Here is a 16,390-nt window from a genome sequence, read left to right as displayed (position 1 = left end):
TAGGTCAGTGTACAACACTGTGTTATGGGAAGCAGATCACTTTGCTGGGATTTGCATTCAAGAAAGATACAGGTGATTTTTGGTCATGTGTTTTAAAGGTGCACAATTTCAGTTAATAAAGTTTAAAATTACAAATATTGTGTTTATTTTATCCTGCTTTGCTTAGTCATAGTGACATCGTGTCATAGGTTGTGTGGCAAATATGACTTTTGTGTTTTTGTGTCTACATAAGTCATTTGAAAATAATCCCTTATATTCTGGGTATATTTAAAAACAGCAACCTTTTTTGAACAACATTAAACCATTGTAGGTGATACAAGAGAGTCATCTGCCATCTATGTGGCAAAGTACTTGATGGATGAAGGAGCTAACCTCAAAATCTATGACCCAAAAGTCCCAAGCAAACAGATTATGGTGTAAGTTGCTCATGTTTTTTACCCCCAATAATTAATATTCCTAATTTAAACAGGTTTGCACCAAATTCTTGCGGTAACTGGTAACTTTCCTAAACACATTTAAACTTTTAAAGGGAATTGGAGCACCCTACTATATCAGAGTGTCCAGAGAAAGCACGAGAACTCATTGATGTTTGTGACGACCCTTATGTTGCCTGCCAAGGTGCTCATGCCATTGCTGTATGTACTGAATGGGACATGTTTAAGGTAGGGGGTAGATCATACCACTCCAATGTTGTATTGCATAATATCATTTTTTAATGACTTGTACTGCTTATTTGAAACAATAAAATTAAAATTCTAAATTATTGTAGGATGATACATCAAAAACAATGTAGTTTTATAATAGGTAAAATTTAAATAGCTTTATTTTAACTGTTGTTTCATTCTTTTAGATTGTCCTTTAAGTCTTAAACCACGCTCAAAATTTTAGTATAAGTACTTGGTAGCTATTCCCTTTCACTATGAAGTAGTAGTGTACATAGAGGGTGTGGTAGTAGTGCCTTTTATTAACAGAGACATTTCTCCCTTTCTTTAATGTTAGCTGAGTAAATAATATGAATTCATGCACTAACTCCCCTTAAATACACAGTACATTTATTAGATTATTAGAATGATACCTTTTCATGCTCCCCTTTAGTACACAGAATCTTTGTGGGATTATTAGCATGCTACCTTTCATGCTATGTCCTGTGTCGTACGATGTATGCACAGTGCATCTTGTACAGTTGAGATAAGCCAATTGTTACTAACTATAAACAACACAGAATACTATACAAGTGGTACATGTATAAACCTCGTACCACAATATTTCATAAACCCTACCCACACAGTGATTTATTTGGAAAAAACAGTAATGGTGGCTGTACACAGTATCCAGAAGTCTGTTTTGTCCGAATTGCGCTGCCGCATGCGGAATTGGACAAGGGTTTGCAAACGACTTCAAATACGCACGCCAGACACTGTGTACAGCCACCTTAACTCAGCCTACTGTATCTGAAAACTGTAACTCAGCTAATGCCTACTGTATCTGATATTAGAAAGCAGAGCAGTTCTGCATAAATTTGCATTTGAAAAACTAGATTATACCTAAATTTATATTCGAAAACTTATGCAGTATTATGAATTAAACATGCAGTTTTATTAAACAGACACTTGACTTCGAAAAGATCTTTAATTCGATGTTGAAACCGGCATTTATTTTTGATGGTCGTGGTATTCTGCCTTATGAGAAGTTATTGGACATCGGGTTCGAGGTACTCTTAATGGGTACGACTTGTAATTACTTAGACAGGAAGTGGGGGTTCAATATATTTTATTTTGCACACACCTAAGTTTTATAATTCATTTATAATTTATTCATTTAATTCTCGCTTGGCTAGCACAGGTATTATACAATTATAGTTTTGTTTCACACGCCTTGTGCCTGCTTAGCTACCACATAATGTAACTTCGTTATTGTTTTTTTGGAGTTATTTTTAAAGAAAAATGGCTGAAAATTTAGACAACCCATTACAGACTGCACTGAGTTGAAGCAATTGTCGTTAAGTGTATTGCTCAAAGACAAACATGGTCAGAGTGATAGCATAGTTAAGTGTCAATCCTCAAAAGCTTAATTTCAGGGCTAGAGACATGGGCTAAAACTATTGTCACATGTAAATGCTAAAACATATTCAAAATAAAAACATGTTTGGGTACAATGCTATTTCTCCATTCAGTACAAACTGGAGTGGAGTTAGATCAGAATATTTTTTTTAAGTTTGTAATGTACAGTGTCGCCCTAAGTTACATTTACTCGATGCCAGCGCATTTCTTTTCTTCTTAGTTTATTGTGCATGGTTGAATTTCTTGCGTGTTTATTTGCCTTATGTTCGTCCTGTTCTATTTAACGAAGACTACACAGTGCACGTCTATGGTCTACCTTTATGTTTAATTTAAAGTTAACTTCTCATTTTTAACCTTTCTTTTTTTTTTTATTCAAATAAGGGACTTGAAATAGTCGTTGTAATGCGAAATGTATCACAATTAAAAAACTGGTAATGCCGCCCTGCTTTAACGCTAATGTTGAATATCCCTTTATTTCCCGCCATAATCGAACGCTAATTTGTTTACCACTTAGTTTTCAGTTGCATGTATTGTTTATCGTTATTAATTTCATTGCGCTGGGTTGTTCAGGTACATGCCTCTTGTTATTTTTTGGTGTAGGTTGTCATCTTCAAGGTGGTTTTTCTAAAAATTCCATAAAATAAATGTTTGTTGTTTTGTATAGGTAAATGTCCTCGGGAAACAGTTCTCCGGAAACAGTATTTTCCAAGCTGCAACTTCAAGTGACATTCTTCTTCCATCATCTAGAGTATTACCCTGATATCTTCAATATATTCAGAGAAATGTATTGTAAATAGCCAACGAGACGGCTGCGTTTAGAAATCACTCACCTGTACTAATCTACAGTACCAATCTACAATGGCAATATTTTAATTTAACCAACAATTTTGCTAGCAATGAAATGGTAATTCGCTTTCATAGTTTTGTTGCAATTGCTTTTAACTTTTAAGCAGTTTTTAGACCTGAAGGACACAAAAAAACTTTTTTAAATTATTTTAACTATTAAAATTTTTACTTTTTTATCATGAAGCACCCATGTCACAACTGCACTCAAGTATCGAATCTGTTCATTTTCTTTGTAGCAATAAAGTCTCCTACCATATCACTAAACAATGCTGTCTGACATTGAACCATTAAGTACCTCTAATCAGTAATGTAATCATTTTCAGTTCTAACAATCTGACCGTAAAAGAGAGCAATATTGAAGTTGGTCTTTAGTTTATTTCCGATTTAAATTCTACACTAGTTTATGTCAAGATTAGCAATACAATCGTAAGATAGAGTAATAGCTTACTTAGGTTGTTGGTTTCCAGTTTATTTCTGATTTGTGCACATGTATGGATGTATGTTTAAATTAGGAATAGAATGCTGGCCACCAGTATACATTAAATTTGTATGATTCAGCTAGCAAGGTAGGGTTTACAATTCATTATCAGTTAATGAGGATTCCAGAGAGAACCGGGTAGAACTTAAGCACTAAAAATCCGAGTAAAACTTGCAGGCAATAGAGAAATGTTAAGACGAAGTGGTATAAAAGAAAAGCAAAGAAAGTTCTAAACTTCCTCCATTTGTTGGTTTTCTTCTGGCATCACTTCTACAATTTGCTCTTCCTCTCTTCTCTGGATGAGTCCAGCGGCAGGAGATTTGATGAGATTGATGTTCTTCTTCACTTCTCTAATGTCCGCTTCCTTTTCTACCTTCTTACCGACTTTCAACCTGCAGTGAATGATAAAACTTAAGATATATCTTAGCAAATTTATGTTGGTTACCTAAGTTGTGAAACACAGTTGTACATACCAGTTCAGTAGTATTAATTGTATAGTAGGGTGGGGGGGAAATAGAACACCTTTTCATTCTATTTTATCGTCATGTTTAGTAGTAAACAACAAAAACTCAAAAGAATTAAAAAACTGTATCTTGACGACTTCCATAGATCGTTGTTAATTGTTTAAAACGCGAACAGGATATCTGGATATTATGTGATAAAGGTGTCCCGTCTTCCACTCAACCATATAACAGTAAAAACCATAACGCGTCAGGAATTACAAACTGGGACATTGACAGGTGAAACATATCCTTCTGAGTTTTAATGTCTATACTATTTCCTTAAATTGTTAGAAGAATAAATAAAGAAATTAAACATGGAAGCATATGTTAAACTTCCTATAAAATCCCTACATTACCTGTTCATGATAAACTGGTTGTGTCTCTTAGTTTTAATTTCATCAATTCTCTGGATTGCTTTGACAGTCTTCTCCCAGACCTGGCGATCATATTTAATCGGGCAGTTTCTCTTCTTTTCGAATTCAAGAGATGCATCATTGGTTAAATCCTTACCACGTGTACGTCTGTATGCTTTGGTCCATTTTACCTATTGGTAAACATGCACTTTATTACTTAATAATAATGAACACTTTGTCTCTTCAATTACAATAGTGAAGATTTAAAAAAAATATATACATGCTTAAGAGTTAAAATCTTATTTACATTTAATTGGAAAAAAGTAAGCATGGTCGTTGCACCTAGCAGACAAACGGTCCATTGATGTTTAATGGTTATGAAGTTTGTCTTTTAATACAAACAAAAGTGTGCGTAAAAATTATGCAATATCATGACAAAACATATTTAAACAGGAAAGACAGTACAGATTATTCAGAAATTAGGAAAATGTTTAGGTCAATAACACAATACCTTTCTTGGGTTTCTCTTCTTTTTAAATGCTTTATGACATTTGGAGCGGCAGAACTGAAAAATTTTGCAATCATTTCTCACAAAGCAAGTTCCATGTCCTGGGTAGACTGGTGACGAACAAAACGAACAAGTTTCGATTCTCATTTTATTTAACTTTGATTCTATGTGTCTGTTTGTTTAATAAGGGTGTTAATTTTCGACAGAAGGCTAGACTATTTCATAAAAAAGTATTCAGTGGAGTGGGTATCAGTGGGACCTAAGGAACGTACCACTTTAAAACCAATTTTAACTGGACACAAGCTAAAGGACTATCGTGGTTGCAGTGCTGAATTTTTATAACGTTTACGTGGTCTACTACAGAGCCATAGAAATACAGATTAGTCCAACCCATTGTTACGTAAAACACAAATTGAACGGCAATTTGGGTCCAAAATAACACAGTAGGTATAGGGAAAATGTATGTTTTTCGGTAAATTACAGAAAAACTTCGGCCTAAAAACAAATTTAAAGGTTGAAAAATGTAAAAAACATGTGTTATTTGTTTTCTGTGTCAAAAAAAGTCAAAAATTAGAATTAGAAGCGGTTGATTTGCGACGTTTTAGTCATTTAATGCGGCTAAATTTATACATTTTTTCTAAAAAATGTTTGGTAAGGTAAATAGAAGCTGTTTTACACCTTCCCACAATAGAAAAACACATACAAAACTTAACAAGTTCGTTTAAACCCTTTGTCAAAGTCACCACTTTTGCTCTATTTTGGACACACATAGACGGCAGTTGGACTACTCGGTGTTTATACGACTCTGGTCTACTATAGTATTGCGCACTGTAAAACTAAAACTACCTAGTTTTATTTTTACTCAGAATGTAGTTTATCATATAAAACTGTTACACAGTTAGTAAATTGTAATATATGACTACGTACATAATAACACATGTGAAATACATTTACATAGAAATTCGACATTATCGGTATACTATTTCTATGTGTTAAAATTTCTGACAGAGAAATCTTAAGTCCAAACTTTATCGGGGAAGAAATGTGCATTTGTGCATGGAAGAGATTTTATATTTTCTGTATCGCTAGTTACTATAGTTGCCCGAACAAAAATGTTGCATTCGTGTTTTACGAGCACAACTGGTTAAAAAATCATCTAATAATGTTCACTTGCGCCTTATTGAATGCCGGCCGAACAGGAAAGACGGAGAGGAAAGGTAACCACCGCTTGCCTTGATTACTCGTCATACGAGAAAAAAAACGCTTTTGAGAGAAAGAAGCTATTTCTATTTCAAGGCAATCGTACATTTATAAGATTTTTTTAGATGTTGTGCAAGTCGTACGGCCGACTCGTTTAACTTCAGCTATTTTCTTTTATTCTAAATATGTTTTTTCTCCAAGCAGTTCTCGTTTTAAACAGCCAACAAAATTGTAAAACTAAACGCAAAACTGTCAATCCGGCCCTTGTTTTTAATATTACGTTTCTGTTAAAGAACTGTTTAATTTTTTTTGCTTTATTTGCAAGAGGTAGTGATTTTGACAAGCAACCTAAACTATTATACAAATTCAAATTCTAGGAGTTGAACACAGCAAAAGTGAGTCTTTGTCCTTTGGCTAAGTTTAGTTTGCTTGTTTTGTTGTTGTTAGATAACATAGAGGTATTTTTATTGTGCATAGTCAATATTACTCAGTCTTTCTTTTGTTTTTAAACAATTACTTATAATTTAGGTAAACAAGATTTTATGGTTGGGCTTTCATGCCAAGCATTCACAACCGCAGTTTGAATACTTTGGCAGCTTGTTTAGAAAGATACTTTAATAAATGCATGTAAGTAATGTTCTTACCCTCAGGTAGCAAGCAAAGACAGTTGTCATAAAATGGGTGCTCTGTTACATACATCTCAAGTCTGCTAATGAGTTAGTTATCACATTTAGGTTACTTATAAGGGTATACAAATGCACATTGCGAAAAAAGTAAAAATGCCCAAAAATAGTAAAATAATGACTAATTTAAATTTACCTTTTGAGACTATTATGTTATAAATAGTAATATGTTATGTATGCCTTACTGTGTTTTTCAGTTCAAGTCACTTTCACAACTGTGTTCTGTTAGGTGTTGGCAGTCAGATCAAGCAAACCAGCGTTGAAAATCATAAGATTTACAAGAAAGTGGTAGATCACTTACTTGCTTAGGCGGTTTAATGTTTAAAGATACATATTTACTTTGCTTTATTTAATACGCTAAAGCCCTTTAATGCCTAAACCAAACAGTTCTGATATTAGTGATTGGTTTAATGGTTTTAATACAGTAGAAATATGTTGATATCAAAATGAGATAGAAGAAGATAAGAAGCTTTATGGTAAAAAAAGACAAGCAGCTTTTTGAAATTTATGAGAAAAATAGGGTTAGGGTTGGTGGTTAGCACTGTTTTATTACTTTTGAGACTGAATTTATATAAGATAGACACACTAAAGAAAAAAGGGATATATAAATAGCTTGTCAGGTAGGTTCTTCATTATTGTGCTTAATGAGAAACACTAGGACAGCACTATGTTTTGTGTCTACTAAAAAGAGTAATTTCCTGAAAACAACCTATGCCTATTATAAAGGAGACAAAGTTAAGTCTCGGGGTACATATTACGCAACTTGTATTCGTGCAACCATCAGGTACAAAGTGCTTGTCTAAACCCAGTGTTTGCACCTTCAACCGAAACGAGTAGGTATGGTGGATATTGAATTGCACGAACCGCGGACGCGCTGATAACAATTAAGCGACCGCGAGGAAATCGAGCCTTGCTTTTAAAATTCCACAGATTCTCAAATGCAAAGAATTAAGTATGAACATGTGCCAAAATTGCGTGGGGCAGGCGTTGAGGTAAATATTAATTGTGAAAAACCAAAACTAGTTTAGTGTAAATGTTGATGCGCGGTTTACTAGTGGCGACAGGCGAGACTGTCACATTACAACTCTATTTATGGCGCCAGACTTCCAGGCGCAGATCGACTCTCGAATTTGCTGAACGTCTCTTGATCTTCGGCTTGCCCTTTGTTGCTTGTCGCTCGAAACCACACAGCTTTGGTAAGTATGATTAACCGATGGTTTCATGTAATCATAAACCAAGGCGAATTGATACCGTGCTGGTCAAAGTAATAAACTTCGGTTTATTTGTTAAAGCAATTGGCTATACCATGTTCCCACGCCACCGTCTACTCATCCTGGATTTATACATCGATATTTTGCATTATGTTAAGCAGAAGTTTAAGACAACTCTTTAGTAACGTCAGATTATTACTCTTCAATCCAATGTACCAAAACAGGACACTTAAGTTGTCAGTTTACTGTACGCGAATTAAAATTCTTTTTCTCGAACAACGTTGCGTGACGATTGAATTGTTCGTAGCTTAGAATGGAGCTCTCTTTTTTACTGTCCATGTTTTGTTGCAAAGAACGTCCCGTTTTAATTCAGCATACAAAGCAATCTGGCATTACAACAAAGTGAGGTTTATCGTGGTGGATCGTAAAAGCCCCACAATTAGGAGATTACACTACAGGCAGACATTTTTACAATATGACGTGATTAAATCTTGGCTGAACAGAATTTTCTGTTTTAAAACAAACATGTTAACGTTCGGTAGCCTCGGCGACGCTGCCAGGTAAATTGGCACGCACATTTTCGCTACTTGACGTTTACTGCAGACGTAGAAATATGACGGGTAGACTCACTGTCTGCAAATAGAAATGCGCAAAGCCAGCGTAGGTGGTTAAGTACATGGTATCAATTGGTAATTGAGACGTGAGTGAGGAAGTTGTAGCTCGTAAATTGGGTAACATATATATCCGCGTATTGGCTTATTTAATGATACTTTCGGTTATTTGATCAGGTGATGTATTGTCATTACCATTTTATGTCAAACTCGTTTGTATACGAGTTACAAACATTTCTGGTATACAAACAACATAATATCTACCATATGCATTTTCGTTATGATTAAATTAGTGCTCATCTGTTTAGTAGTGGCTTATCTTGTTATGTACCTAGTAATAAATAAACATTTATTCCATGCATGGAAAATCAATAGGTCTACACACAGGCAACCTGTTGTACCTTATACTTATTAGATTCATACACCTCGACCTCATTCATAATGTTACACTGCTAAAATGTAGAGTCTTGACACCCCAATACAGAGCAATACTAATCATGGTTTTGTCTCACATATGTTTTCTGTAGATGCTCAAATTGTAGGGTAGTATTTTTGCACCTGAAAATAATTAACTCAGAGAGTATGCTGGACAATGGACTACCTCGTATGCAGTGTCGATGTATTGGAGAATGCCCGGACCACAAATACAACTCCACATGCGACCTGAAACCCAACGGTATTTTTTTATTTATGTGATTCACCCGTTGCTTTTATACTAAATTTTTTTTTATTTTATATAATATATACTGTACTTTTCAATACAGAAACCTTAAGAATCAAATAATCAAATATGCTTGTTTGCCCTGACTTTGTATGTGATGTTTTTTTTTAATATGGCCGACATTTTGAACTAATGATTAGTCACCACTGGATTGAAGCAATGAAAATCTAATGTTGTGTCAAAGGACGCACTCCCAAGGATAAAAGCCAAGCTTCAAGCATTCCCAGCATTCTTGGGTGCCTTACTGCCAGTACACTAAACATGCATTTATCAGTTATCGTTAGTTTAAAGCTTTAAATGTTTACTTTTTTGCAGCAAAGTGCTTCAAAAAGTTGTACATTAATGAATATGGTGAAGAGGAGTTACGAGCTGGGTGTTTAGGTTCACAAGATGATTACTTGAACCAATGTCATGTGAGTTGTTTATGTGAAGATTTATGTAGTGCAGTCATTTGTTTACACAAATACTTTTAACGTATGGGTTAGGACCACCTTAAAGTGGGTCACATTTGATTTGCTTGGGTGAACTACTACACATGCCCAAAAAGCTTTTAGACTGTTGTACATAAGAAAAAAATATCAAAACCAGTTTGAGTTGTTCAAGCTTTGTTTTTTTTTTCATTTTTTTGCGCTAATAAAAAGGGTGAGCACTGGTTTAAAGGTTTTTTAGATGAGACATTACCCTACAAAACTTTACTTTTAAAATACGAAGTCACAAATCCAAATTTTATTTTAATAGCTTGCATAAAACCATTTAGGCCAGGCTACTGGCAGGGTTGCTAAATAAACATAAGATAATGTTTATTGTTTAATGTTGATAGTATATATATATTTAAACTCTTTTTTAAAACAGAATAAAGCAAAAACAGAATTCGAAGATCCAACTGCAGTGGCTTGCTGCAACAATGGTACAATGTGCAACGATTATTTAGACCTCGGGTTGCCTGAATATTATGATGAACCATCTGACACACCAGGTGACTCTCCATCTCCATGGCTTATGCCTTGTAATAATACAAGGATTTAGTAACATTACCTGCCATTTTAACATAATAGCTGTACTACTTTTCACTCTCTAATGGAGTGAACATGCTCAATTAAATGTTCAAGGAGTGGTATCCTTAAAGGGGTGTACCAGGCCCACATTCCATAATAGTAGGGTGGGAGAAGATGGGACATTTTATCACACAATATCCTGATCATGTATTAAACAATTAACATTGGTCTAACAGGGTCATGAGAATACGGTTTTAAAATTCTTTGAAGGTTTTATGCTTACTATTAAATGGGTCAAGCAAGTAGAATGAAAAAGTGCTCCATCTTGATCTTCCCCTAACCGACTATAATACCTCTTATCTCTTGCCCCCCATCATGTACATATATATTAAAATATGCCTACCTTTTGAGTTTCAGAAGCAAATTCGGATGTTATCACCGTTATAGCTGTTACAGTGCCAGTCTTCTGCTTTTTGTTTGGTTTAATAATAATGTTTTATTACATAAGGTGAGTAGCTTGAAATATATACTTAAATTATTGGTAGTATGTTCTATGTTGTTTTGTTCTGCTTGTATTGAATTCTGCTTTGGGAAGTTTTTAAGTAAGATTTTATGTAATTGGAAGTCATTTTTGGATTTATATTTCATTATTTCTTACTAATGTTTTCCCCCCAGCTTCTGAGTATCTGGTTTATTAAGTACGCTTATAAATGTTGACAGTTTTCATACTTCACTTGTTAGTTTATTTTTACAGAAATGGCACTATAAGCTTTAAATTTCAGTGACAAACCGCATATTTTTAGTCTATCCATGTAGAAACAGTGTTGAAATTTAAAGTTTTATTGCCTGTTTATGGTGAAACGATGATACCAGTTGTAGGATTATGTTACGTTCAATTATCTAAGTGTAAACTAAGACAGGTGTGGGTGCAGCTGTTACGAACTGTTTCTCTCCTTTACCTATTGTGTGTCCTACCATTACTCAGTGCCAGGAAAGAGTCTGTCCCTTTGTCAGACTGGTTTAAGGGCTTAAATTTCCGCACTTAGATTGTTGTGGGTGCCGGTGCTTAGTAAGAGTGGTCCCCTTGTCACCTGTAGTTAGTAGAGCGGGGTGGGGGGAGGGGGTATAATTTACAACAAAGTGACCTGCTTAATACTGGTATCGAAAAACACACTACGCAAGTGGCTAGGTCTTCATTCTTCTTTTATTGTGTAATCGTCAAAAATGTGTAGGTGTCCTCGTCCTGGGAAATTACTTTTAAAATGTTGTCTATTAGATAATATTTGCCTGCCTGAAAATTAAGTAAACTTTTTTTTATCAAAATCAAGTATTGGTTTAGTTTTACCACACTATCATTCAAAGTTCAGATTATACAATAAGATTATTTATGTAAGCTACATTCCTATATATACAGCTGTATTAACACCTCCTTGGTGCAGAAAGAATCATCTGTTCAACTACCCAGAAAAATATTTTTTTAGTCTTTACCACAAAAGAAGGCATTGTTTTGTTATGCGTTTGTGTTGTACCTGGTTTAACTATCAAGTGTCTAGTCGCAATTTCATGAAATATTTATGAGACAATTGTTAAGATCTGTTGGCTTAAGCGTAATTTTTCACTATGTTTAATAATTTAAGCACAAATGTCTGTGTATGACAACATGGAACTTTTAAAGGGGCGTACTAACGAAAAATAAAAAATTTGTATTTTGATAGAGATACTCGATTAAATGAATGTAACTTGCTTTATCTTCGCGGGGCCGTAAAACATTTTTTTTCGTAAAGGAAACCCAATTCCCTGTCGCATAGCTGACTATTTTTACTCCAGCGGTTAATTTGCGGTTTTGAAACACTTTTTTACAGAAGCTATTTTGTTTATTTAAACTTTGGTGGTACCTTTAGATCAAAAGTGAGCATCTTTATTAATACACAAGTTTTCATTTTTCGTTGGTATGCACCTTTAAATAACATTTTAAAAAAATAACTAGGGCGGGAATTTTTGCTGCCCTGCCGTGTCAAGTATACATTTAGAAATAATACCGATTGTGAAGTATTTGTGCAATCTGCATAGCACCCTTTTAACAAAAAATTTAAAAAATCAATTTTTCAGATTATGCCGTAGAGAATCGCTACGACGACGTCAAATTGAGAATGAAAACAAAAAAGCTCTTTGTCCTGTTTTATATGGAGATCGGGGAGACTTGGAAGGACATAATGAGATGATGGAAAATTGGTCCTCACTTGCTGGTACATCTTCAGGATCAGGGATGCCTCTACTTGTACAGAGAACGATATCACGACAGATCGAAATTCTTCACGAAATTGGAAAAGGCAGATATGGGACAGTGAGTTACATTTTTTGTGCTGTCTATGGCTAATAAAAGTTCAGATGAAATGCTATCTCATTTAGGTTTAGCTACATAGATACTAGAAACTCTAACAGTCAAAGTGTCTGGGCGCAGATTCTGTGGTAAAAGCTGAAATATTTGTATGACTATGACTATGCTATTAAAGTTTAAATTATTTTGTTTATGTTACCCAAGTGTAATTGTTTTATTTTTTTAATACTTCTGTAGTTGTCGTATTTGGAGAAATTTTGGGCCTACCATAGAATTCTCTGCACTACATGAAAATGTAACTTATAGCGGATGAGGACAACTTTTATATTAATGGTGTATAAATATATTAAGAACTCTATTTGTCTCTTCGATTACGGTAGTGAAGATTTAAAAATATTTTAAACGAAAAGACAGGATATAGCGGCAAAACAACAATTGTTAAAACATGCTTAAATAAAAAGTTATTTACATTTAATTAAAAAAAATAATAAGCTTGGTCGCTGGTCGCTACACCTAGGGTTAGTTATACAAACAATATAAACCCCTTGTATTGCCTACTTGCGGTGTTTTTGGCAGTGACCAATGACTTGCACATCAAACCTACTAACTTCTGTTCACAGGTGATGCTGGGGAAATGGAGAGAAGAGAAAGTTGCTCTTAAAATATTTAATTCCAGTGATGAAGAAAGCTGGTTTCGAGAAACTGAAATTTACCAAACTGTGTTGCTACGTCATGACAATATATTAGGTATGTTTCTATAGGCTTGCTCTTTCAAGCTCCTTTTTAGGATTTGGAATCATTATATTAGTGTTTTGTGCATATTTATATTTTTTATTGTTTTACATTTCAACATTTTATTGTTTCAAAATGTTATTTTTTTAATATTTTAAAGTATTTTTGGTGTATATGAGTATTTACTTTACCATGAGTCATTTATATTCTTTGTAATTTTATGATCACACACTAAACTATTTCAATAAAGTCAAGGATACAAATATATATCAGCATAACACTATAAACCAAATTTCCACTCAGGTTTCATAGCAGCCGATATATCTGGTGCTGGCTCATGGACTCAGCTGTTCCTAATTACAGAGTACCACAAGCATGGCTCCTTATACTACTACCTACAAAACAGAGCCATCAACATAGCAGAAGCTCTTAAACTTGCTTATACAGCTTGTTGTGGTATGTTACAGTTTCACCATTTTTGTAATTTTATGCCTAAAATTTTTTTAATTTTTTAAAAATTTTGTATTGTCATTTTATACTTTGATTTCAACACAAATTTTATTTTTCCATTTGTTTACCTTTAAACATTGTTCATGTTGAAAAGTTATAAAATATATTAAAATCGAGTTTAAACCAGTTAACAACTGCTTTTCTCTTGTACAGGGTTAGCACATCTACATACAGAGATAGCTGGCACACAAGGCAAGCCAGCCATTGCACACAGGGATGTAAAATCGCAGAATATTCTCGTAAAACTTGATGGACAATGTTGTATTGCAGATATGGGACTGGCTGTCTGTTTCTCCAGGTTAGTACACTTGTATGGACTATGCTATCATTGAATTGATTATAACTTATTTTATCCTCGCATGCCGGGAAAACCACAACCGTTATAACAAGGGTGTTAATACACCTCGTGCCAGCTTAGGAGTAACCATGTATGATACTTTGTGGGTGATTATTTTTTAAAGAAGATTTTCTATGTAGGTATGGCTGTTGATTTGGACAACTCAGTCGAATAGTGACCACTGGGTTAGAGCAGTTGCCGTTAATTGTCTTGCCCAAAGACACACGCCCACAATGGTAGCAGTAACGTGACTTAAATTCATTACCTCTGGGTTACAAGCAGGGACGCTAAACACTTTGCCATGGCGCATTGTCAAATATTTTTGGACTTTTGCTCTGTCTGTTGTTAATTACACTGATGTAATGCAATATTCAAAACATAATTTTTTTACAGATTACATGAAACGATTGATGTTGGAAAGCATGACCGCTCAAGAAGACAAGGTACCAAGCGTTACATGTCACCTGAGGTGCTTGCCCAGTCTTTTCACCCAGACTCCTTTGAAGCATACAAAGCATCAGATGTGTACAGCTTTGCTTTGGTGTTATGGGAAATAATCAACAGGACTGAAGTCAACGGTAAACTTAAATGCATATGAAGAGCCTATCATATTATGAAATATGTAGGCTTACCTAAACGAATGCGCAAAGAGGTCAAGTAATGAGGAAATATACTGTTATATATTTTAAATGACAGTTAATAATATTTCCCCTGTAACTTTATAACTAGTTTAAAGGTTTTGTCTCAAAGTCTCCCATTTTTTTTTGGAAAAAAGTTCCATATTTGTCTGTAGGGTGTAACAGTCACCCATTTTATCCAAACATTATTTCTCTTTTTTTTTATCAATAAGCGTGTTTTAACAAATGTTATTTTTAGGTTACTACCTATGTTATTACTTTTTGTAACTTCTTCAGTTCTTCGTTATCGTGACTGAATAGACAAACTAAATTTCATTTACTTATTTTCACACACAGGATTTGCAAATGACTACCATCTTCCCTACCATGATGTGGTGGGTAATGACCCTGATTTTGATGAGATGAGAAAAATAGTTGTTCTTGAAAATCTCAGACCAGAGATTTACAAACAGTGGCAAGCACATAAGGTAAATCTAAGCATTTAATCTCAGTCATGTGATGTTAGTTTTTTACTTTGGTAGCTTTGTTTTGTGGGTTGTATTCAAGTGGGGTTTAGCTGGTTCAAAACTCATTTTACCTGCTAGGTGTAACACTTTCTAAATGGCCCAAATCTGGCCTAAATTCGAGGTCCCTGACAAGGACCTCGCCCACAAAGAATAGAACTCTTTCTAATTGAATTAGCACAATAAGTTTCATTTTGTGCAGCAGGTAAAACCAACACAACATCAGTCTATTGATACCTACAAAAATAAACAACAAGTTATTGTAATTTTGGTTCGTATAAATTTCTAAAGTAAAGCCGATATCCTATTCTCCAGTTACTTGACCTACACAACACTAATCTTTCATATAAATATTGCCATTTGTTTTGCACAGATAATGTCAACATACACTACAACCCTGCAAGAATGTTGGTCCCCTCGACCCGAGTCTCGTCTCTCAATGCTCCGTCTCCGCAAGACTCTCTACTTTCTCCTCAATGGTGGACGAGGCCCAGTGGAGGCGGGAAGCTCTGAAAGTGACCGAAAACCGTCTGCCTCTTCCAGCTCTTCTGTTAAAGAAGAGGAGCATTCAAGTTGCTGAGAAATCGTGAAAATATTTTCAATTTCTCGTTCTTTTGGGTACTACAATTTCAGTTCTTTGTTTTCAAATATAGCTGCGTTTTGATTTTCTTAACAGACACCTCAGTTAACCAATGCGAGAACACCACATGTAGATCTGCCTAAACTCGTGTATACCTTTTCAGTTCTTTGTTGACACATTTCTGTACCAGAATGCAATCCTTAGTTGGTGCTAAAGGTAAAAACATTTCTCAAGTGCTAAAATAGTTACCATTCCACATTAGAATACATCTTGTTTTTTTTTCTACTTCGAGTGTGTCGTATTTTGTTTGTAAAGATGTATTTTGTACAGTCGTTTTTAAAATACATTTTAAAAAAGAAAACAAATTAGAAAAGGTAATGTTTAGTCGTAACGAATGCAATTGTGCCAGTTTTGTGATAATAAAGTAATAAATATTATCGAATATCGAGTACTAAATATCAAATAAATAAAAAAGAAATAACTGTTTAAAAAAATATGACCCCCGAGTTATGGCGCTTTATGCTATTTTTATGGCGTCTGTTTTGGCAACAAGAAACGAATTCCTGAAACAATTCTTAACATT

At 34.5% G+C, this 16,390-nt stretch overlaps 3 protein-coding genes and 1 long non-coding RNA gene across 6 annotated transcripts in view; 3 read left to right on the top strand and 1 right to left on the bottom strand.

The window, feature by feature from the left end:
• The window catches only part of LOC100178373 (UDP-glucose 6-dehydrogenase), an 8,833-nt gene extending 5,663 nt beyond the window's left edge, over window positions 1–3,170 (top strand). The window contains exons 8-11 of one of the 2 annotated variants that reach the window (XM_026837502.1): window positions 311–416; window positions 530–662; window positions 1,607–1,711; window positions 2,725–3,170. In XM_026837502.1, the coding sequence (XP_026693303.1) occupies window positions 311–416; window positions 530–662; window positions 1,607–1,711; window positions 2,725–2,820 (440 nt within the window). In that variant the 3' untranslated portion in view covers window positions 2,821–3,170. Of the gene's footprint in view, window positions 1–310; window positions 417–529; window positions 663–1,606; window positions 1,725–2,724 lie in introns of both variants that reach the window. The other variant, XM_026837503.1, reaches the window with a different exon arrangement.
• A 91-nt stretch (window positions 3,171–3,261) lies between these two features.
• On the bottom strand, window positions 3,262–4,945 carry LOC100180744 (probable ribosome biogenesis protein RLP24). Its single transcript, XM_002130709.5, has 3 exons — window positions 4,752–4,945; window positions 4,244–4,431; window positions 3,262–3,776 (listed from the first exon to the last, which is right to left on the bottom strand). The coding sequence occupies exons 1-3, from the start codon at window positions 4,893–4,895 to the stop codon at window positions 3,614–3,616; spliced, it is 495 nt and encodes a 164-aa protein (XP_002130745.1). The 5' UTR covers window positions 4,896–4,945; the 3' UTR covers window positions 3,262–3,613.
• A 1,965-nt stretch (window positions 4,946–6,910) lies between these two features.
• Window positions 6,911–7,926, top strand: LOC113474840. The gene is made up of 2 exons (XR_003396547.1): window positions 6,911–7,623; window positions 7,687–7,926. It is a non-coding gene; the product is annotated as an uncharacterized LOC113474840 (long non-coding RNA).
• A 1,057-nt stretch (window positions 7,927–8,983) lies between these two features.
• Window positions 8,984–16,248, top strand: tgfbr-ib (transforming growth factor beta receptor). 2 transcript variants are annotated; one of them, NM_001078500.1, is made up of 11 exons: window positions 8,984–9,129; window positions 9,490–9,587; window positions 10,027–10,150; window positions 10,581–10,677; window positions 12,279–12,513; window positions 13,128–13,254; window positions 13,543–13,695; window positions 13,903–14,047; window positions 14,480–14,664; window positions 15,061–15,191; window positions 15,601–16,172. In NM_001078500.1, exons 1-11 carry the CDS (start codon window positions 9,036–9,038, stop codon window positions 15,805–15,807), a joined length of 1,596 nt encoding a protein of 531 aa, NP_001071968.1. In that variant the 5' UTR covers window positions 8,984–9,035; the 3' UTR covers window positions 15,808–16,172. The 2 variants fall into 2 exon arrangements, with proteins under 2 accessions (NP_001071968.1, XP_009860702.1); XM_009862400.3 differs by having other exon boundaries at window positions 8,985–9,129; window positions 10,587–10,677; window positions 15,601–16,248.
• The last annotated feature ends 142 nt before the right edge of the window (window positions 16,249–16,390 follow it).

The sequence above is a fragment of the Ciona intestinalis genome, chromosome 14 (assembly GCF_000224145.3).
Source record: "Ciona intestinalis chromosome 14, KH, whole genome shotgun sequence".
NCBI lineage: Eukaryota > Metazoa > Chordata > Ascidiacea > Phlebobranchia > Cionidae > Ciona > Ciona intestinalis.
The sequence above is the reverse complement of the archived record's forward strand: the minus strand, read 5'-3'. Positions and strand labels throughout refer to the sequence as shown.

Coding starts and splice junctions, on each gene's coding strand:
- LOC100180744 (XM_002130709.5), bottom strand. CDS start 4,895: ATGAGAATCGAAACTTGTTCGTTTTGTTCGTCACCAGTCTACCCAGGA. Junction 4,432..4,751: donor AGAAGAGAAACCCAAGAAAG/GTATTGTGTTAT, acceptor GTTTACCAATAG/GTAAAATGGACCAAAGCATA. Junction 3,777..4,243: donor AACCAGTTTATCATGAACAG/GTAATGTAGGGA, acceptor CATTCACTGCAG/GTTGAAAGTCGGTAAGAAGG.
- tgfbr-ib (NM_001078500.1), top strand. CDS start 9,036: ATGCTGGACAATGGACTACCTCGTATGCAGTGTCGATGTATTGGAGAA. Junction 10,151..10,580: donor TGAACCATCTGACACACCAG/GTGACTCTCCAT, acceptor CTACCTTTTGAG/TTTCAGAAGCAAATTCGGAT. Junction 14,665..15,060: donor CAACAGGACTGAAGTCAACG/GTAAACTTAAAT, acceptor TTTCACACACAG/GATTTGCAAATGACTACCAT.